General features: G+C 39.9%; 1 protein-coding gene across 2 annotated transcripts; it reads left to right on the forward strand.

Moving 5' to 3' along the window:
* Positions 1-307: 307 nt before the first annotated feature.
* Positions 308-19,596, forward strand: NUP37 (nucleoporin 37). 2 transcript variants are annotated; one of them, XM_060245613.1, is made up of 10 exons: positions 308-456; positions 2,001-2,194; positions 3,129-3,253; positions 4,559-4,631; positions 7,897-7,991; positions 12,766-12,856; positions 14,254-14,435; positions 17,701-17,751; positions 18,321-18,414; positions 19,269-19,596. In XM_060245613.1, the coding sequence occupies exons 2-10, from the start codon at positions 2,039-2,041 to the stop codon at positions 19,380-19,382; spliced, it is 981 nt and encodes a 326-aa protein (XP_060101596.1). In that variant the 5' UTR covers positions 308-456; positions 2,001-2,038; the 3' UTR covers positions 19,383-19,596. The 2 variants fall into 2 exon arrangements, with proteins under 2 accessions (XP_060101596.1, XP_060101597.1); XM_060245614.1 differs by having other exon boundaries at positions 386-584.
* The last annotated feature ends 2,391 nt before the right edge of the window (positions 19,597-21,987 follow it).

A 21,987-nucleotide genomic window follows, 5' to 3' on the forward strand; every position in this document is an offset into this window, starting at 1 on the left:
GGAGTAAGCAATAAATGTTTGCCACCACGCTAGGAAAAGCTTCACCAGCTATACATGAAGGTTGCTGATAAGAGCAGTGTTTTGCTTCCCCTCCAGTTGGCAACCCCGATTTCCTCAAATCCTCCTAATTCTTCCCCACCACCGCTGCAGAGAACCGGAGTGCCGTCGCCTCACTCACCCCCTAACGCAAGAAAAGCCGGCCAATATTGCAGAGGAAGCACCCCTAAAGCACCGCTATGCAGCCGCCAGCTGAGAATCACACAGCCGCTCTTCGCGAAGATTCAATTTTAAATTCTTCGCTTCTGGCCAATCAAAAAGCGGCCTGCTTGCTGACCCGGAAAAAGTTTCCTACCGGGACAACAGCTACCCGGAAGCTCTGAATCTTGACAAATTCTTCGCGGGAGTCTGCTGGGCGGCAGCGGGGAGATTTAGGGGATGTGGCGTGGTAGTTTGCAGGTATCTCAAGAGGGTGCAGTTTTGTCGCTTGTGCATGAAGCGGTGTGGGGAAGCCTTCCCTGTCCTGTCAGTCGGTTGTTCCCAGAGTATTATAGGCCACGTGCGTGGACAGCTCCGCATGTTTCCAGGTGTACGGATAGGAAAGAAGTCGAATTTCTTAAACCGCTTTCACGAGTCTCGCCTACTGCTCTGCCTGTTTCTTAGGAATGGGGAGAGGGAGTCATTTGGGTGTCATTTGTAAGGTTTTCCTTGGCTGTTTGAGTAGCTTTGTGATTTGTATGGTTTTAAATCTGTTATTCGTCTTAACTCCCAGTTGCTTGGGAGTAAAGCGAATTTAGGAACATTTTCAATAAATAAAGCAAGCGTCACCATAAAACGTTAGAATTGGCAGTTAAATGCGGGCTGAAGTAGTCCTGCTCAAACAGAGAAGAATTTGTTTTCTTCAGTGACAGCTGTAGTCCTTAGGACGTTTTACTGGGATTAAGCTCCACTGAATACAATGGGATTTATTTGCAAGCCGATCTGTTTAGGATTGCCTTCTTGTTATTTCCGGGAAGTGTATACAAAAAGTAAAAAAGAGGTCTGACTATGTGATGCTTTATGCTCAATAGTATGCTTAGAAGCATCTTTAATTCTTTAACAAAAAAGTCTAAGATGATTTGGGGAAATGAAGAGGAGAGAGGTGTTTTAATCAGCTTCAAGACTGGAAATTTTTCCAGCTTCAATTGTGGAAATGGATTTTGTTTCTTTGCTTTACATCCTCTCTTAGTTCTTGGATTTCTGGAGTGTTGACCTATGTAAATTTTATTTTTAAAATGCTTAAAATGGTTTTTAATTTTTGCTTCCTGTATTGTTCAAAGCAGAATGACATGTTGGGATGAGGAAACAGACTTTCATTGCGCTCTGTTCAAATGATGTCATTTGTATGCATTCTTGTGAAATGGTGTAATTTATATGCAGCTGGCTGGCATGCAACTTCAAACTGTATCTAGATATAGCTAGATACAGTGGAGAGCCAGTTTGGTGTAGTGGTTAAGTGTGTGGACTCTTATCTGGGAGAACCGGGTTTGATTCCCCACTCCTCCACTTGCACCTGCTGGAATGGCCTTGGGTCAGCCACAGCTCTGGCAGAAGTTGTCCTTGAAAGGGCAGCTGCTGGGAGAGCCCTCTCCAGCCCCACCCACCTCACAGGGTGTTTGTTGTGGGGGAGGAAGGTAAAGGAGATTGTGAGCCGCTCTGAGACTCTTTGGAGTGGAGGGCGGGATATAAATCCAATATCTTCTTCTTCTTCTATCAGGAAGGCACAGTTTCCCATGGTGGTCTCATTTCCCTGCAATCCTAGTCATTTACTCAGAAGTAAGTTCCATTGATTCCATTGCTTAATTCCAACAAGTATGCAGTCCTAATGTGTCTAAGGCTGCAGTTAGTTTAGAGTCACTCTCATTGAACTCACTGGGTCTTACTTCTAAGTAAGTGTGGATAATATTGGGCTGCTAGTTGGCTAACTACATATGCATTTATTTTTGTTTCTTGTCCCACTGAAGAACCTCCTGTTATGTTAATCTAAGTCCTTCTGTTGAAGATGAAGCAGGAGTCCTCCCGAAGTCCTTCTTATACTGTGGAATGTGAGGACTATGTGCATGTGGTGGAATTCAACCCATTTGACAGTGGGAGTGCAGAATCACTAATAGCATACGGAGGCAATAATTATGTGGTTATTGGGCGCTGCAGCTTCCAGGTGAGTTTGCTTTGTAGCTTTGACACTGTTACAAAGAAACCTGCAAAGGCTGCCTTTTATAGGAATAGGGCTAAAAATGAAAATTAAACATTTAAGTCAAACATTGTAATTAAAGTCTGCTGAAAAATGAATTGGTGTTTACAATAATCAGAACCATATTTGTTTATACTATAATACTTACTGGCCAAAGCCCTGTCCATAGCAGTCAGAAACCACATATAAAAAACCCATGCTGTACAAGGTGCATGAAATATAATAGATTGTGTATTTGTTTAGAGGGAAGCCTGACAGCATTTCCAATTTCCTGGTAAGCCGCACTTTTTTTATAATTCTGGAAGAGATGGAAGCACCCCATTCCTATTGTGAAATGTGAGGAAGTGGATGAAGAAGCCAAGAGGTCCAACATCACTTCCTTGAGATTCCTGGCAGAAATACACAAGGAAAAGAAGAGCCGAGAAATCACTGTAGCTCTATAGTACTGTTCTGCATACTCTTGTAGAGTCATCTTAGTTGCTGTTAGACAAAAGCTTTTCTGGTTGTTCTTAAAACACACACACACACACCCCAAGCATAATCTCTTCTGTAGGCATGAGAGTGTAGTTTGACTAGGCCTAGAGGAGACTTGAGTTTGAATAGTTGCTTGGGCCATGAAGTTCAGTTGGTAAGGGGCGGTAGCCTCTTATCACTTGACAGCATTAGGAGAACAAAACACCCACTAGAACAGCATTAATAATGTACTAATTGCTTACTTTTTAATAGAAGCATGTGGCTTTTATTAGCAGGCAGGGGGCCACAAAGTCACCATTACCACATAACGGGGCCAACAAAATTGAGTCAAAGTTTATATTGCTTATCAAGTATATCATACCACAAAATATTTTCAAGGTAAACAGCTAGCAGGAAAATACTTACTAAATGTTGTATGTATTTGTAGGAAGAGGACGCAGAAGTGGATGGAATACAGTATAATACATTAAGGACGTTTCATCATGGGATTAGAGTTGACGCTATAGCATGGAGTCCAGAAACTAGGCTTGATGCTTTACCACCTTTGCTACGGTAATATTTCCAATGCTCATATAAATACTGTGGTCTGTTATTTTCACTGTTGTAATACGGAGTGTAAGCTTGAAAAATAGGGTTTCGTATAGTGCTACTGATGTAACAAACAGGAATTTGAGCAGACTTCAGAGGATGGTAGAAGACGGGAGGGCCTGACGTGACTTTGTCCATGGGGTCACAAAGAGTCGAACTTGACTGTGCGACTGAACAACAACAAAAAAACATAGTGTTTTTCTCATGAAGAATTACTTTTATTTGTATGCTTAAGAAATTACAATGAAGGTTTGTCATAGTTTAACCAAGAAATCCTCTATGTACTAAACTTTCTTAGTGTGAAATGGGTTTAGGAGCAGGGAATGAAACAGTGTGGTGTTGATGTTATAGAAGCAAATGTCTGTCAGCATGAGAATGTCTTACTGTTCTCTGAAAACCTGAGGCATTTGACAATAGCCATAAAGCAATATGACTTTATTTTTATAAGTAGCTTAATTCATCAGATGCAATAGTTTACTAGGGCTGCCAGAGACCAAGGAATAGCAGTCATTGGTCCTTGTGTGTTTCACTGCAATCACAACTGTCACAGAAATGCAAAAGCCAAGCCTGCAATGTGCACAGCTCTCAGTCTTAAGGAGGCAGTGAAAACAGATCATGTATTCCATGTGACTGTTGTTCTTCTGGGTCTGCGAGTCCAGTTTATCAGGAAGCAATTGCAATTAGGTCCCTGGCTGCCTGGACCACTGCTAAGTTGCAAGACTATGGTAAGAGATGTTATGGTATCTGTAGCATTTTAATTTGAAGCAAAAAGCTGTATAAGAAGAACTTTGGTATCAAAATCTATTGAACACAATATTTTAATGGTTTCACTAGGAATCTAGATGCAGCAAGAATGTGGTAGATGTTTAAAGGCATTTTAATGAAAATTCTAGATGTGCTATAAATGTCTGTGAAAAGTGTTCCAAGCGTTGGCTCATGATCCCATCTTGACTTTCATTGCAGTTGCATTTTGCTTTTTAAATATTTAGCTATATCTGTAACTCACATAATGCTACCAATTAACGCTAAACATTAAGCCATGTATTGTTTTTCATAACACATCAAATCACCTAACTGGAAATTTATTACTTTTTCTGAGAGAGACACCCCCTTTCCCCCTCTCTCAAGTGATTTGATACATAAATTCAGGAAAACTTGTTAACTATATATTTTGTAATGTGAGTCCAGGATCTCCAACATAAGTCTTTAAAACTACCAACTATTTTTAATTGTATAAAACAATTGAATGTGTGTCCTCATTTGCTTTAGATTTTGTACTGCAGCTGCTGATAGGAAATTGAGGTTATTCACATCAGATCTTCACGCTAAGAATGAATATAAGGTGAGATGGGGGCATAATATAAATATTTGACAATTTTAAATATTTCTCTGTTTTAAAAGCCAGTCCACATGCAAATGTTCAAAAATGTTTTTGAACATTTTGAAGAATGTATGTCTTGTAGTCCTTAAAACAAAACTCTTCTACATGAAATGTGTTCTTGCAATGTGTGTCCATTTTATGCTTCTCATTGTAGAATTTTAATAAAATCCAAAACTTATTTCTGACAGTACAGTAATTGTTCAGCCCAAAGTAGACCTGACTATAAAAATTCTGAGATAGTTTATTTGAGTTTGCACTGGATCTGTGTGCCAATTCTCTGGCATTCTTTAAATTTGGAAGTGCCATGTGGTCAGGTGAAACTAAATACAGCATCAGTTTATGCCCGCTATAACAGCTTTACGGACAAAACTACTTATATTCAGCCTGACATAAGGCAGTCAATTTAAATGCAAAATTTAAAGTATCAGAGTTTGAGATGTTTGTTCAGAAATTATGCTGCATTTTTATCATGCCAGTTTCTCTCATCAGGTGAGAGTTTCTTGCTGCAGTTGAACAGGTGACCACTTGTAATTAGTTTCCATGTCCCTCCTAGCTAGTACAAATCACCTTGGAAAAGGTGCATTCTTTGTTGCTGGTATTGTTTGTGCATTGCTTAGGAAGGACAGAATACTAGCAAGAACTGAACAATTGCGCACTAGTCAGGAAATCATCTTTGGATGCAAACACATCCAACTATTCCCTTCCTGGGAACATCTGCTTTTAATAAATTTTATAAACCTCTACTAATCCATTAGTTCATTTTTGAATTAAATATAGCATTGAGTCTGTACTTGTAACTATTGATCTTCCTTTCCTTTGTCCAAATAAAGGATCTATGGCTTAGTGTCTTGAGCATTATAGCTATTGATCTTTCCCTGGAATTTAGTAGAGCCAGTTGCCTCTTAGGCTTAATCCTGTTCAGTCTTATTTATTTAATTTATTTTATTTTATCTTGCTGAAGTTGTGGATACTGTTGATTATGGAATGCTTGTTGTACTGCTGTGAGATTTGCTTTGTTTTCATGGGATCACTGTTCTCATCCTCCATTCATTGAAGATGTGATATTGCTAGATGAGCTTTTGTGAAAACATGGTGTCAGAAATTACTAGGATGCTAATTTAATACAGCTGTCCCTCTAATTTGGCCCAACCCAACCTTCTAGTCTTTTTTTGAAATTATCATTTTATTGCAATTTCTTACAAGTATAACAAAATAAAACAGTATAAGACAATACAATAACAAAGATATATCAATAATCAATAAAATAACCAAAATACATAAAGGCTAACCTAGACACATACAAAAAGAAGTAATTAAACTCCCTTTGCTCTGTTTTCATTTTCACCCTTTTAACCCAGAAACTGGAAGACCTTGCTAAGCACAGACTTAGCGTCAGTTACCTCAGGAATATCAGCTTGTTCTGTCAGGTATTCCATAATGGGGAACCAAATCACCACAAAATAGATGAAGCAGTTTGGAGGGTGAGGTACAATAAGTTGTCAGTGGTTTTGGCCATGATGTAAACCAATCTATCAGTCTTGATGTCCTTATGGTACCCAGCCATAGTTGGGATATGAACATGAATGAAGAGATTCAAGTGGAATTCACACCAGGCTGCAATTAATGATGATTGGTGGGTGCTGAGTTGCATTTAATCAATGAAGACATTTAGGCTCCTTTGGTCCCACAGCCTCAGATTGCTGCCGTGTAATCGCCATGCCTTGTATCTGAGGCTGCGATATTTTTCTTTCATCTGCTCATGAAACATGGAAGCCATAGATCATTTTTTTTCCTTGTACAGAACTAATAGTTGTAATCTTGGGGTTCGATGTTGGGTTTATTTATTTATCTTTGTTTAAATATTTATATCCTTTCTTTCCTCAAGGTGGCTAACTAATCACAGTTTAAAGCATACAAAATAAAACCCCAAAATATACTTTCAGTCTATACCCCTATTAAAAGTTCTGGCAAAAAATGACCTCCTGGACATTTTTTTCCATCTTTTCAAATAATCTTTATTGAAATATACTGAACACAATTACAAAACATCAAGTAAGAGCTTTAACGAACATAAACATAGTTTACATTTACAGTGCTAATATTGCATAAACAGCATTTAATACATTGAGAAGGAAATAACTTCAGCATAAACAAAAATAATACCATTGACTGTATCTAATTGGTACGTATGACAGGATGAATCATCTAACAATTTCTGACTGTAAGTGCCAAAAATCAGAATTAATCGGGAAATAGAATGGAAGAAGCAAATTATAATAGAGAAGAACAATTTGCAAATTCTGTCCATATCTTATCTAGAATAAGAGGCCATTTTAAGACATTTTCCTGAATATTTCTAAAGATGGTCACTCACCACCACAGGAAGACTGAACCACAGAGTGGAAGCTACACCAGAAATCATGGGAAGGCAATTAGCAACCGTTTGTGGGGGCATAGTGAAAGAGGCAGTCCTTTAGCTATGTGGGACCTAGTCCATGAAGTACTTTAAATGTCATAACCAGAGCCTTGAGTTCACTTCACAAACTAGTAGCCAGTGTGCCTGTTTTAAGATGGACCATGTATCAGCCCATCAGCCAACACTTGGCAGTAATTGGGCTGCTGTGTTCTTAAGCAGCTTCACTTTCCAGGTTGTTTCCAAGGTCACCCCTACATTGAGCTCATTTCAGTAATCTAGCCATGAGGCTACAGAAGCCTTCCCAACCAAGGTTAAACCCTCTCTTGTCTTGGATTCAGCTTCAGTTGTTCCATAGTAACTTGGATGTTGGGAAACTTGGATGACTCAAAAGCCTATCTTCTAATATTTTCTTGTTTCATTTTTAACCAGAGAGCTCAGAGTAGCATATATGGTTCATTCTCTTCCATTTTATCACAACAACCTTATGAGGTGGACTAGACTAAAAGAGAATGTTTGGGTCAAAGTAAGTTTCTAGAAGCATATATTTGTCAGTGCTATAATATTTTGTAGTGGCTTCCAAACACAATTCAAGAGACCTGTTTTAATCTGTAAAACCTTAAATAGCTTGGCTCCAGGACGTCTAAGAAACTGGCTCCTCCCTATAACCTGTTATGTATTTGGATCTTTTCCCTCATTGCTTTTTTGGAAGAAAGGCTTCACTATACACTTGCTTGCTTTTTTATGGGTATTAATATATTCTTTTTTGTTATTTCATTTTGATTAAAAATACTTCCACTTTCTGACGTACAGATTATGGAAGGCCACTCGAGTTATATTAATGATTTGGTATTTGCACCTAAAGGAGGTCAGGAAATTGCAAGTGTGAGTGATGACCACACCTGCAGGTATGTATTCTGTCAATTGACTATGAGTATCTGTCACAGTAGTGTAAAAGTTGTTGAATTCTGGCCATGTAATTTTTTAGTGATTAGTTCTTAACTACCCAAAATTGTTTTCTGAACCAGAAAAGTAATGGTTTACCATTAGTTCATACCCTGTTATAAAGTAATAAAGCAATTATATATGTAAGTGCTGTTTTAAATAATAATTTAAAAAGCCCAGCAAAGGGGCTTTTAAGATGGGAGAGAAGCAAAGATGGTTTGGCAATTGCCTCCCTCTGCAGAGTTTTCTCTGTTAGTCTCCCATCTAAAGTGCTTACCCTACTTTACTTTCAAGATCTGATGAGATTGGGCTATACCATGCTGCTTTCCTTCCCTCAACAAATTAATTAGGCCACAAAAATACCTTCAAAGAGCTTGGTATATTGTTTGCCTTTAGTATCTGGTTTAATATAGGCAGAAAAGCTGTGATGGGTTAGTTTCATTGTTCAGTAGTTGCTAAGCCTGAGTGCATTTCCCTTTGATCCCTCATGTCGATTCCCTTTGTGTCTTTATTTTCATATACTAGGAAAATGTATAGCTTTTGCTTCCTTCTAGCACCTCCTTGCGTTACTGAATTTGTGGGGTTTTTTGCTTGGGGTTTTCCACCACTTCCCTTTTGTCTTAGTTGGCCTGTTTACTCTTTGGGTGGTAAGGACAGATACATACTATCAGAACTTAAGGGAAGCGTTATGTCCAAGAGTATTCCAGAACGTTGTTCCCCTTTGCTCTTCTCATTGCAGTCCCTGCCAAAACATGTTCTGGGACTTGAAATTTGTTGGCTATGGCTGATGCAAGTGCTTTTCTGTCTTTCAGCTTTCTTCCACTTCTCTCTGTGTGTCTCTTGCATCTCTTTGCTGACTCTTTCAAAATGCTGTTTTTTGAGCTTAAAAAACATTGCACGTGCCTCATCCTAAGCTGTGCTATGACAAATCAGTGTTTGGAATGGTAACTACCCACTGCTGTGCCAGGCCTTTATATTTGCCGTAATGCCATGGGAATGTTTGCTGGTGAGGCTGTAGAAAGACGTGCCAGCATTCACCATATCTTAATATGTTTTTGGCAGCAAAAATAACTATATACTATTATTTAATTTGAACCTCTGTAGCTGAAAAGAGCTTGGCATGTTTGGGATATATGGATGTATTGTTGGGGTTTTATCCCCCTAATGATAACCAAATCTTTCCCCCGCCCTCTTTAAAGACCTGAAATTATCCAGTGTTCACGAAGTTAGTTGTTATGTACTCGAATACTTTACTATGGAGGATTTGGATAAAGATTAAAGGCTATGACATAATGAGAATGTTTTGCTGATGCTTGAATTCCATGATTTCTTCCCACTTCTTGCTGTATTCAAATATGTCCTACAGATGTGATTCCCCCCTCCCCCCCTTAACACTTAATCATTACAAAGAGCTGGACAATGTGCAAGTTTGTTTCCTGTTACAGAATCTATGCTTCTCACAGTAATCTTCTGAAGCAAATATATTACCTGGTCGTTTAGTGTAATCAAGCAAGCATTAATCATAGCAATATAAGTTCCCATTGCACATTTATAGTGCTGAGAAATTGTTCTTGGCAAGTGCAAGTATTCTTTGGTTGTCATTGGTAATTACCATATCCAGGAGAGGCCTACCTCTAGACAGTAAATACTTTAAAAATGAAATCATTTTATTTGATCTTTCTAAAAACATAGGCCATGAAATTTTTAAGGTCAGAGTCAAGAATGAAATTGAACTTGTAAGGATAATCATCTTTCAAAATGGTTCTACTGAGAAATATTCTAAGATCTACTGCGAAAGGAGAAGGACATTCAAAGAATATATATAGCAGATTTTCTTTTTTAAAATGTCTTGTGTGTGAAATGCTTATTGTCCAGATATTGATTTTTCTTCACATTACGAGTAAGTAGCTTGCTAGATTTTATTTAAAACAGCGAACTCTCCCAGCAAAAAAGTATCCAGCGGTTGTTAGACCACAGGTTTTTTTGACACTTATGCTAATTATTAGTGGCCTGAAAGTTTTTGGGGTTTTTTTTTAACTTGTAAAATATCTCTGCCTGGTCACTTAAAGTAGACCTGATTTACTGTAAGCAGTCAGCTGAGTGGCTGTTTGTAAAGCTGCTAGTCCATCTTCAGTATTTCGATAGTCCCTGTTTTAGCATTCCCAGGTAGCACTAATGCCATCCTTGGCAATATGAAGGTCATACTTGTGAATTCTGTCATCTTTCAGATGCAGTGAAGCATCTGTTGAGAGTAGTACATATAACATGAGTTATGAGTTGTCTTGATCTAACGTGAAAGAAAGATGACAATACCAGAGTCACCATTTGGAGTTGTCCAGAAAACTAAACACTAATAGGACAGTATCTTCCATTTTAGAAAACTTCTCAATTTCAATTTGAATATGCAGGTAGTGACTTAATGTTTCCTTTAGTCAGAGGTTTGTACCTGTGTTTCTGGTTGTTTCTTTTTTAACAAATCGGGCCTTTTCTCTAAGGATTTCACTGCTTAACGATTACTCAATACAAATTGTCAGAGCTGTTGTCTCTGCTCTTTTCTCCCCATCTCCCCCATCCCCAAATCAATATACCTCTGTGTTTCCAAGAAAACTATTATGTTTTAATTTATGTTTTATATTATTTGTCAGCACCTGCAATCAATTTGTGGTGACTGATTGCAGACCCATTTGCCTGATGCTTTGAACTTCACCCAGCTTTTGTGTGCTTAACAGGAAAAACAATAATTAGTAGCTATCCTAATTTCTTTCTAATCAAAGGCTGCTTCAAAATCGACACATTTCTTACATGGAAAAACACTTCTGCAGGAACGATAATTAAAACCATCTGTAATTCACCTAAATCATATCATGCTGCTTAGCATTTATATAAACTTTGGAGGGTTCAAAATGCTTTGCATACACTATCTCAAAAATCTTCATAATAACTTTGAGGTTATTAGTAGACTGGGGGAACTCTACATAGGATTGCCCTATTAACCACTTCTATATACACCAGAATTCATTTCATGATTGTATGCATATCTGTTAGATTTACATGCCATATCCTCCATTTATTTCTTAACATGGAAATGCAACAAAAACACGTTGGACCGTGTTTTTGCTCTCAGAGGACATTTTGTTACTATGATCTTAATATTTCAGCAAAACATAAAGCAGATACAAAAGCCTGACGCTGAATCATAAATCAGGCAAACAATGAGAATTTTCTATCTCTGCCTGCATCTCGGCTCCCTTGACTTTGGGAAGGGGACATGATGTTCTTTGGCCAAAATGATTCACCATTTTGAATTGTGCCATACTCTTCTTCCCCACATAGTAAACATGCAGGAAGTGTTGATTTGACTTGGAAAGATCTACAAGGCAAAATTTCTGGCAGCAGAAGAAAGGGCTTAGTCTCTAAATTACCTAATCAAATAGATATTCTTTGTTTTCACAAAACTTGTAAGATTTTAAAAATAAGGATAACTGATCTTTCCAAATTTGGAGGCCCTAGGATTTCTGCAGGGAAAACAAGTATTTGATCTGTTGAGGATTGGCAAGGAAAGACTCTCACTGTTAATTAATTGTATTTTCTCTGTTTCACATCTATTTCGTCTAGACTAGTGATGTTATCATTTATTTAAGAGGGTGTTCAGATCTTAATATAAAAAGCTTTAGTGCCCTGGTGAGAGATGAACTGAAAAGATCTTTAAGCAAAAATGATTTTAAAATGCTTTGCTACCCAGTAATTGTAATTAAAGGCTGGATGTTTCACTAGAACTTTTTAAGAAGTGAAATTCTCAACCATGTGACAGAAGCCAGTGCAAATATCTTCAAGTGGATGGCTTATCAGCCATTTCTTTAATTCATGAATGCCCTGCTGTTGTGCCCAAAACGGCTTGCATCATTCTCCTTGCCTCCATGATAACTTCATAACAACCAACCCTATGAAGTAGGTTGTTCCTCCTCTGAAAAATCTGGAAGGGTTGGACACATTTCTCAGATGCATTCCCAGATTAACTTTTAAAACTTACATCCCCATGTTCTAGAAATTTCCCCAAGACTTAAAAAATAAAGTTGCAGTGGTCAGGCAGGATGGAGCTGCATAACACAACACCACTTTGCACTCAAAGCATTTTCATCCTTTATTTGTGGAGTACATGGTGTATATATGTTGGTTTGGGTTTTTCCCTCTTCTAAAAGATCTAGGAGCCATCTGTCAGTCCATCTTTTTGCCTCTTTGTCTTACTCGGGGAAATTAACATAAGTCATATGAGTCTTTCCTTTACTACCATGACCCCTGTATCTTTCTGTTTTTACTGACTCGTGGAAACCATCAGCACCTCCTAATTTGAATGATGATAGGTAGTAGTATTCTGATCCCTGTATTCTGCTAACTGCATTTGAGGCCAAAAAATCTCATCTAAAAATGCATGGATCCTATGATATCCTTCTCCTCGTGCTTCTCTCTGGCCACAGTAGAGGCTTTTGTCCATTGCGGCACTCACTTCCTCTGCAGCAAGCACTTCTGTGTGCATAAAGGCTCATTGAAAATATTGATCTTGCTCTCCCAGGAGTGGTAGTAACAGAGGAAAGCCTCTGCAGCCACGAGAGACAAACATGAGGGGGTAGTGTCATCAGATCCAAGCCAAGATCATTTCCATTGAACAGGCATTAATGAAAAGAGGTTAAAGTGAACTGTGTGTGGAAGCTTTTTAGCATTTGTATTTCTTTTTAATAGGGTCTGGGACTTGGAGGGAAATGTGAGAGCTTGTTTTGTTCTACGTTCTGCTGGAATGAGCGTGGGTTGGCATCCTGAAGATGCATTCAAGGTGAATACCAATAATTTTGGAATTGTTAACCATGCTTTTAAAATCAACAGAATTATAAAATAAGCTTCTTGTAGAAAATAAACCCCTATGGCCTAAAACCATAATATATCTGTGTTACCCATATGCATCTGGAATATGTATAGGTTTAGGGTTTGAGACATCTCCTAAAGGAAAGTGTTCCACTCAAGAGTGGAGAAGCCACTGTAATAGTCACTGAGGGTGGTATGCTTGTAACAGCTGAAGTTCTGCTGCCAGCTCTCCAGTCAGCTTGGGATGGAACACACAGGAGGGACGTGGCCTTGAACAACACAGAGTTGGAGATGAGCCCTGCCTCTCTCGCAAGCTCTTGGCCCAGGAGAGCAGCGGAGTCTCCTCACAGACTTCAGTGCTGCACTTCAGAGACACTCAGTGCCTTCAAAGCAGAAGTCTAACACTAAACTCCACCACTTCCCTAAGTTCCCGTCTGAAAAAAGGAGGTCAGGAATCTTAACTACCTTGTGCTTTGGAGCTTCAAAATGCCTCAGAAATCTGAGCTCTGCTGAAAGGTTCACCATCGCATGTCTGCCAATCACATTTTTAGGCTCCTGGAATTACTTTAGATGTCCTGAGTCTTCATCTGTTTTTAACCAGCTTTGTGTTACTTCAGAAGATAGCAAAGAGAACAGCTGCTGAAATGGCCTACTTTTGATGTCTTTAAATGGCTGTTTTCTGTTCTATAAACTAACCAATCAGTGTGACAGAAAACTGTCATTTCAGCATTCCTGTTGGTCTTATTTCTTGGGTATATACTCTACACTGCAGCTTGTTTACTAAGGGCTGTCAGTAACGTATTCTAGGACATTTACTGTATGGAAGAGAGTTGGAATGGTTTGAAGGACTGTCATATGGAAGATGGAGCAGAGTTGTTTTCTGTTGGACGAGAACCAGTGGGTTGAGATTAAATCAAAAGAATTTTCAGCTAAACATTAGGAAAAACTTAATGACAGTTAGAACGGTTCCTCAGTGGAACAGGTTTCCTTGGAAGATAGCGGGCTCTCCTTTCTTGGGGGTTTTTAAGCAGAAGTTAGATTCTGTGAACTTAGGCAGTTCCTGAGAGGGAGGGCAGGAAGGAATGAGCCAGTGCTTGGCTCTTGTGGTCCTTTCTTATATGCCCAGGGTTGTGCTGATCACCACTGAGGTCAGGAAGGAGTTTTCCTGCAGGCCAGATTGGCCCAGACATCCTGGAGGTTTTTTGCCTTCCTCTGAGCACAAAGCAGGGGTCACTGGGGGAGTGGGGGAGGTATTTGTGCATTTCCCGCATTGCACGAGGTGCTGGATTAGATGACCCTTGAAGTCCCTTCGAACTTTGTGTTTCTGCTTTCCAAGAACTTTTGTAACCTATTAACTTTCTCTTGTAGTTGATGGTTGCAGAGAAGAATGGAACAATACGATTCTATGATCTTGTGACTCATCAGGCCATTTTGTCCCTCACCACTGGTCAGACTCCACTGATGTCAGCACACTGGTGTTTAAAAGATACTTTTAAAGTTGGAGCGGTTGCTGGAAATGACTGGCTTATCTGGGATATTTCTCGATCTAGGTATTGTCATCAAACACCTTCTACTCTTTTACTGTTGTATTTGCTGGGGGGTGGTATTTTAAACATACACTAAATACTTCATTTAACCCTGCTTTACCTTCCCTTTTTACCCACTACAAAATTCAGTAACATAGAAAAAAGAACTCCAGTGCAAAGAAAAAAAGTAAAGGAAATGCACTCTGGCTGTTTTCCAGAGAGTTTTTTGCTATTGTTTTGACTTTGTCACCCCTCAGTCATCATTAGCAACTACTAAGTGAATGTTACTTGACTGCCGTTGCAAATTAGAGAAAAGCACTTTATATAAAATAGCAAGTAGGTAGAAGTCAGTGGTAAGTTTGCTTACATATAACGATGCAATCCTAAATTTCATCTGCTAAAGGTAGCAATTAAACACCACACCAATATAAAACAGAAACATGGCAGAATAGTGCTCTGCTGACACAGTACCAGTATAGAAACCAGAAATGGGCAGTACTGAATGTGTGCCAGAGGAGGAGAGAAAAATCCTTGTGTGTGAGTAAACACTTCCACTGACTAAAACAAGAGTGAAAAATGAACCCTGCCTGCTACTGCCCCTACATAACCATGATACAGTCTTGGATACTTAAATCTGCAGGCAATCACAGCTCTCCTAAGTAGTGCATAAACCCCCTTATCCCAGATGACAGTGTGTGCCATGGGCTGCATTAGGGAGACAGTATGGAGAACTGTATTATAGCGGCTGCATGGCACAGTGTGATAAAGCAGCAGTACTGCAGTACTGTGGTCTGAACTCTCCGCTCCCGACCAGAGTTCGATTCCAGCGGAAGCTGGATTCAAATAGCCGGCCCAAGGTTGACTCAGCCTTCTATCCTTCCGAGGTCGGTAAAATGAGTACCCATCTTGCTGGTGGGGAAGTGTGAAAGACTGAGGAAGGCAATGGCAAACCACCCCGTAAAAAGTCTGCCGTGAAAACGTTGTGAAAGCAGTGTCACCCCAGAGTCAGAAACGACTGGTGCTTGCACAGGGGATAGAGAACAAGCGGTTGCTGAAATGAATATCCACCAACAGTGGCAGTTAACTCACAGATCCAGTAGAAGGATGCCTACAGGGGGAAAGTGCAAAAAACTTTCTGTGGGGATGCTGACCACAAGAAATGAGGGCCCAGTACCAAAGAAGCCCAGTTGTGAGGTAAGCAGATAAGGCAACAGGAAGTGTCATTTGGTCTAGAATGCCTGTTCCAATACACAAAGTTAGGTGACCAAATTGGCATGTTTAACTTATTTATAAGGATGTGAGCACCTAGTGTGTTGGCTCAAATCTCTCTCCTCTATTCAAATCCTTTCCCTTGAAATAATAGTTGTTCTTCAGAGGCCTTGTTTTAAATTCCACAGCAACCATAATAATGGTCTTTGCACTAGTTATAACTGGAGAGTTTTGCTTGTCATAGTTCTAATCAACAGCAAGGAATGAAAAACACTGAAAGGGGAGTACTGTGTTCTTCTCAAGGTGATAGCTATCATCTGCAAAGGTCTGCAGGTCTCCATCAAAAGGAGACACAACTACCCAGTCAGCCTGAGTGACTCTGGGTGTAAAAGCTGAGATTTGCTTGGGATTTATTCTGGAACTGTCCAGTAGCTAACCACATACAGGGTTTGAACCTTTGAGATGGTAAGCCTGTGCTGTGGACCAGACTGTGTCATTCTTCACAATTTTTTCTGCAGCTTGGATGCTAGTGTATATGGTTGATTTCAACCTCAGTGCCATCGGAGAATTCCAAGAGTCCTATTATGCATCTTTTTTTTCTGCTGGTGTGTTGTTAGAGGACAGTTTTTGAAGGAGTGGGTTCTAGTCCTGCTTCTACCTTCTCTTTTATTGCTGGCCAGAAGACGAGCTTTGCATTATTCTCAGCTTCCTCCTTGATGGGATTCAGTCTCCTGTTTGAGAGAGCCAGTTTGGTGTAGTGGTTAAGTGTGTGGACTCTTATCTGGGAGAACCGGGTTTGATTCCCCACACCTCCACTTGCACCTGCTGGAATGGCCTTGGGTCAGCCATAGCTCTGGCAGAGGTTGTCCTTGAAAGGGCAGCTGCTGTGAGAGCCCTCTCAGCCCCACCCACCTCACAGGGTGTCTGTTGTGGGGGAGGAAGGTAAAGGAGATTGTGAGCCGCTCTGAGACTCTTCAGAGTGGAGGGCGGGATATAAATCCAATATCTTCTTCTTCTTCTTCCTCTTGTTTCCCACATGCATTCTTTTTCCCTCTAGGGGAGATGGCAGAAGTTTGAGAATTTTGTGCTGCATTTTCTTGTTCTAGCTCTTGTGTTCCCTCACCTTGCAAAATGCTGCTTCTTAGGGCCTTACTCCCTCACCCCTCCTCCATCTGAACCCCTCACTAGGAGACGGCATGGGCTTTCCAGGGTTGTTTTTTCCCCCCTACCTGGTATTTGGGTGATATTGTTGGAGCTGTTATGCTTTCTGCTCAGTGTATTTACCTTCCAAAAGGGTGTGTGTTCGCAGAAGAGGATATGAACCCCTTTCTTTACAGCTCCCATTAGTATTGTGATTACATAACTCTTCCTGCACAGGATTATTTGTTTCTTTCCCTCCTCCTATGGGTGTGGGCAGAGTGACACCAGAGGTATGCTTGCATACACATTGGTTGGCTGCTTCCATACATGGTTGGCCTTGGGGTATCATTGGCATGACACTCCATGATTGATGTTTGTTGGAAGTGCCACTAAGGGCACCATTGCAATTCTATGCCCTTTGGATTTGAGTCTTTCTCTCTATTTGCATTTTTTTCCCTCTGCTGTAGTATAGGGCATTGACCAGCTATGTCAGAATTTAGGATTGAGCTCCTTTTTTATTTCAGTAAAATATATATTTCTAAAGTTCTTACACTGACATTAACAAAACTAATGGGTGGGGAAAAGTAGGACTGCCAGTATTCATCTTTTGTCTTGTGAATTTTGTAATTTAAATTCTATACCTCAGATTACATGGATGCAGTAAAGAGAGGTTACACGTTATCAACTACATATGTACAGTTACAGAATGCATTGTTTGTGAAATAATTTTTTAAAATTACACTGAAGCATAGCATTTTCATATTTTCAGAAATGTTATAAATAAGGATTCGGCATTAGCCCAATAAACTTTTGCTGTCTGTGATCATATAATGAAGTCACACAGTCAAAAGATGTCTTGACTATAGTTTGGTGCGAGGTGCATTGTAAAGCTGAAGTGTGGTCAATGGTTTCTGAAGCAACTTTTCTTTTTCTTGTATAGCTATCCTCTGGAGAAGAAACCTGTCCATGCTGATAGGGCCAACTCATTTAGGTATGTTTGGCTGTAGTTTTATCCTAAACTTGATATAATTAGGCTTTATCATATGAAAATTAGTTAGCCTTTATAGCCATATGACTTTCTTGGGCTTTTTGTCCTAATGCATAGCATTACCAAGGAGCAAAAATAGTCCTATAATGTGCCCAGTTTCCTTTTAAACTTCAAAGGTATTGTGCAGTTTTTTGTTTGAAGTTCTGCTCTGAATTGCTAGTATTTTCCCTGTTTCCTGTTGGTAATCAAAAAGAAATTGAAATTGGGATCTAAGGGAAACTATGAAAAGCATTTAAACATTTGCTTTTGTGCAAATTTGCTTTTCTACAGCCATAGACCTACTATTTTTCACTCTAAAATATCTACATCCCAATCTAGCCAGAGCTAAGCACTCTGGAGTCCCATTGGTTTCTGTGGAAAAGATTGAAGCATGTGCTTATCCCTCCCATTAAAATCATTGGAACTCCTGATTGTTATGTATTCTGTGTGTATTGGCTGTGTGTGTGTTTATGTATATACATATATTTTAAATTCTTCTAAAACCTTCATGGAATGGGCTTTTGTGCATCTAGGTGGTCTACAGTCAACAGTAACTTGTTTGCTACTACTGGCTATCCTGGCAAAATGAACACTCAGCTTCTCATCCACCACTTAGGACATCCTCAGGTAAAATCTAGATAACTCTACGATCAGTCTTGGGTTCCCCCCACCACCACCAGCCAGCATGGTGTAGTGCAGGATGGCCAAACTTGCTTAACTTCAGAGCCACCTAGAATAAATGTCAGATGTTAGAGATGCAAGACATGAACATCAGCTATTTGAGAGCTGGAAGGAAAGAAGGAAAATAAGGGAGGGAAAGGTGGAAAGAAAGCAACTTTAACTTTAAATGCATTCTCCGAGCTGGCTTGGCTTGGAGAAGTGATTTAAAGAGAGAAATGCCTTCTCCAAGCTGGCTGACCGCGTGGTGGGGGCTTCAAGAGCCACACAGTATGTGGCTCCTGAGCTGCAGTTTGGCCATCCCTGATGTAGTGGATAAGAGTGGCAGATTCTAATCTGGAAAACTAGCTTCGATTCCACACTCTTCCACATGGTGCCAGCTGGGTGACCTTGGGTCTGTCACAGCTTTTGGAGCTTTCTCAGTCCCCCAAAATATGTCTTGCTTGCTACATAGTGGTGCATAATAATAAAAGAGTTAGAATTTAAGGCTGCCAGATAATCTTCAGATCTCCCAGCAATACTATACACAATGCCATATAATTATTATTATTGTTCCCCACATTATATATTGCTCTAAGTGCATGATAATAAAACAAATTACATATTGTCATTTGTAGAAGTTTCTTTTGTCTAAAAATTAACTAGTGGACTTTCTGTAATTTGAAACCATCTCAGGGAGTATTGTCTGCAACAGCAGTGTGCAGAATAAAGGTGACTTGGACTAAAAAAAGTATTGTCGGATTGATGTTTTATGCACATTACATGAAATTTAAGGAGTTTATTCTCTCTCCTTCTCTTTGTAGCCCATCCTTATTGGTTCAGCAGCTGTGGGATCTGGCTTGACTTGGCATAGGACGCTTCCATTATGTGCCATGGGTGGAGATCATCATATTTTTTTCTGGGTGACAGAAATGTAAACATTTGTGTATGGTTATTGCCCATGAAATGGAAGAAGCACATATTTAAAAGCCACTAATTTTATATTGCTGCAGAATAACTGATGTTTTCATACAAGGATCAAAGCACATTTGCTTTTTGTTTTTTTTAAGATTGCACATGTAAATAGTTCCATTAAATCAGGTTCTATGTCTGAAAGACCATTTTGTAATAAAGCATTGCTATTTCTCCTGAGCAAAAGCTGTGGTTTCTTCTTGAGCTTCCAGAGAGCCCCTAACTACTGAGCTAGATTAGAATTAAAGTTGTTAAATTAACGGTGTGGATTTGATCCATTTATAAGCTTCTGTGCAAGCCTTGTTCTCATATTTATACAAATGCTTATGCTGCCAAGAAACATCTTGCTGACTTTTGCTTCAGCACGCCTTATGAATGCTGGAAACTGGGCTGTGATGTGAACCAAGGCATAGTTGGCTGAGCTTTTTGATCAGCTGCTTTGCCAAGATGCTAAATGCACATTTTCTGCCGTTGTCCAAAGCTCATCCTTCCAGTCCTAGCTATGAGAGAAAAACGAACAAGGAAGACCAAGGCTTGGTCTGCGCTTGCAGCGGAATCAGTTGTGGAATAGACTGTACTTCTTTTTGAGTTCAGAAACTCAGAGTAAAAAACAGGAGTGTTTTAGCTGAATCCATTAGTTTTCTACTTGCAAAGAATTATTCATAATGGGAGCATGAAAATTTTAAACATTTTCCCACCTGCAGTCTACCATGGCATGGTGTATGCTGCTACCTCATAATTTTGCCTCTTTATTCCCATCTCATTCTGCTGCACATGAAAACACAAGCCTGGGTTATTGGTACATACAGTAATCTTGGGACTTTATTTATTTGGGTACTTCTACCCAGCTTCTCTCTGCTCAGTGCAAACTCAAGGCAGCTTACAATATCAAAAAAGCAGCAACAGAAAACCCCCAATTCTACAAAAAATGTAAATGCAAGCTACCAAACAATGTCTTTTCCTGCCACCAATAGACTGATCTATGGGGAGAGCGGGAAGCAGGTGTTGCCAGCTCTGCCATTGCAGGAAATAATCTCTTTCCTAAGGAGTGAATTCCAAACACGGAGAAGAGAAATAATTAATCAAACCCACATATTTCAGGGATGGTGGTTCATAACAAAAAGCATTTTTGCCCAACAGTAGTAGTCTTTTGTAGATGGTCACATATAGAGGTATGTATAAATGAAGAGAAAGGAGGAGGTATCTAATTGCAAATTCTGTAATAATAGATTAGAACATCAAAATTGCCCTGGCCCTGGACAGCCCAATCTCAGAAGCAAAGCAGGGCCAACCCTGGCAAGTACTTGGGAGATCTTCAAAGGAATACCAGGGCTGGGATGCACAGGCAGGCTTACCAAACCATCTCTGAAAAACATCCTAGCCCCAGTAGGAATAGCCAGAAATCACCATGACTTCCAGGCATGCTAGTGCACACACATACTAGAATTAGAACATCCAAATCTAGGATATTTTATCCTCTTCCTTCAAGGAGCTCAGAGCAGTATCAATTCCATATGTGTTTTTGTCCTCACAACAACCTGGTTGAAATTGTTATGTAGAAAGTAGGCATGTTTGGCTCACACTCAACTCAGTGAGCTTCATGAATTTGGGTCTCCTGGCTTCTAGCCTAACACTGCTGCATCAAGCTGTCTGTCAAAGAGTGCCAGTAGAACATCAAAATACCAGGGGGAAGACCTAGAGATACCTTTTCCCTATTATAGGAATTCCGCCATTTCCCCACACTCTGATGGTACATCAGAAGATATGTGTATCGTTTCTGCATTATCCCAACCTTTCCAGAATTTTTACCTGTTAACCAGGGCTTTCTTTGAGCAGGAATGCAGTTCTGGATGGCTTGCTGTTGGGGTGTGGCCTAATATGCAAATGAGATCCTGCTGGGCTTTTTCTACAAAAATCCTGTTGTTAACTAGCTAAAAACTACCTCATGGCTGACTACCATAGAGGAAATCAGTGGAAAGCCAAAGGAGTCTCCCATCTTTGGAAAGAGAGGGAGTCTGATTCAAGTTAGCTCAGAGCTGATGTCTACTACTTGTGAACTATGACTCACAAAGCTTAGTCATTAAGGTGCTACTGCTCTTTTCCCATAGAGATGTTTGCCTGTAGAGTGATGTGTTCCAAGGCAAAATGTGAGGAGACAAGTATAGATAATCCTGCTTGAAAACGACCCCTTGTATTACTCCTGAAGGCTGGGAGGGAATAGGACTTGTACTCTTCTAGGTGGATCCGGTGTGGAGTCCACGTTTCTTGTAGTAGTATAACATCAAACCCCTTAAGATATCTTATAAACTCAGCATCCTTGGCCTTATTCTGCCAGCTGGCCACATTCCAGGAGACGATCTTAATATCCAGAATGCTGAAGGGTTTAGCTGGCGAGAATTTGAAAGGGGTGGTGAGTCCGTCTTCTCTAGTTAACGAATTTTTCGGACAATTAGACACACCGGACCATAAGACGCACCTTCGTCTACGTGCGCAAATGGCCATCTTCGGTGATGCGGGCACCATTGCAGCCTTCGAGCCACCACGGCCGGGGGCCGCACGCAGGCGCGGGAG

This window comes from Heteronotia binoei, chromosome 8 (genome assembly GCF_032191835.1).
Source record: "Heteronotia binoei isolate CCM8104 ecotype False Entrance Well chromosome 8, APGP_CSIRO_Hbin_v1, whole genome shotgun sequence".
Classification (NCBI taxonomy): domain Eukaryota; kingdom Metazoa; phylum Chordata; class Lepidosauria; order Squamata; family Gekkonidae; genus Heteronotia; species Heteronotia binoei.

Bases quoted from the DNA above. Each gene is read 5' to 3' on its own strand.
- NUP37 (XM_060245613.1), top strand. From the start codon at position 2,039: ATGAAGCAGGAGTCCTCCCGAAGTCCTTCTTATACTGTGGAATGTGAG. The intron at 2,195-3,128 runs GTGAGTTTGCTT...ATGTATTTGTAG, and splicing joins TTGGGCGCTGCAGCTTCCAG to GAAGAGGACGCAGAAGTGGA. The intron at 17,752-18,320 runs GTATGTTTGGCT...TTGTGCATCTAG, and splicing joins GATAGGGCCAACTCATTTAG to GTGGTCTACAGTCAACAGTA.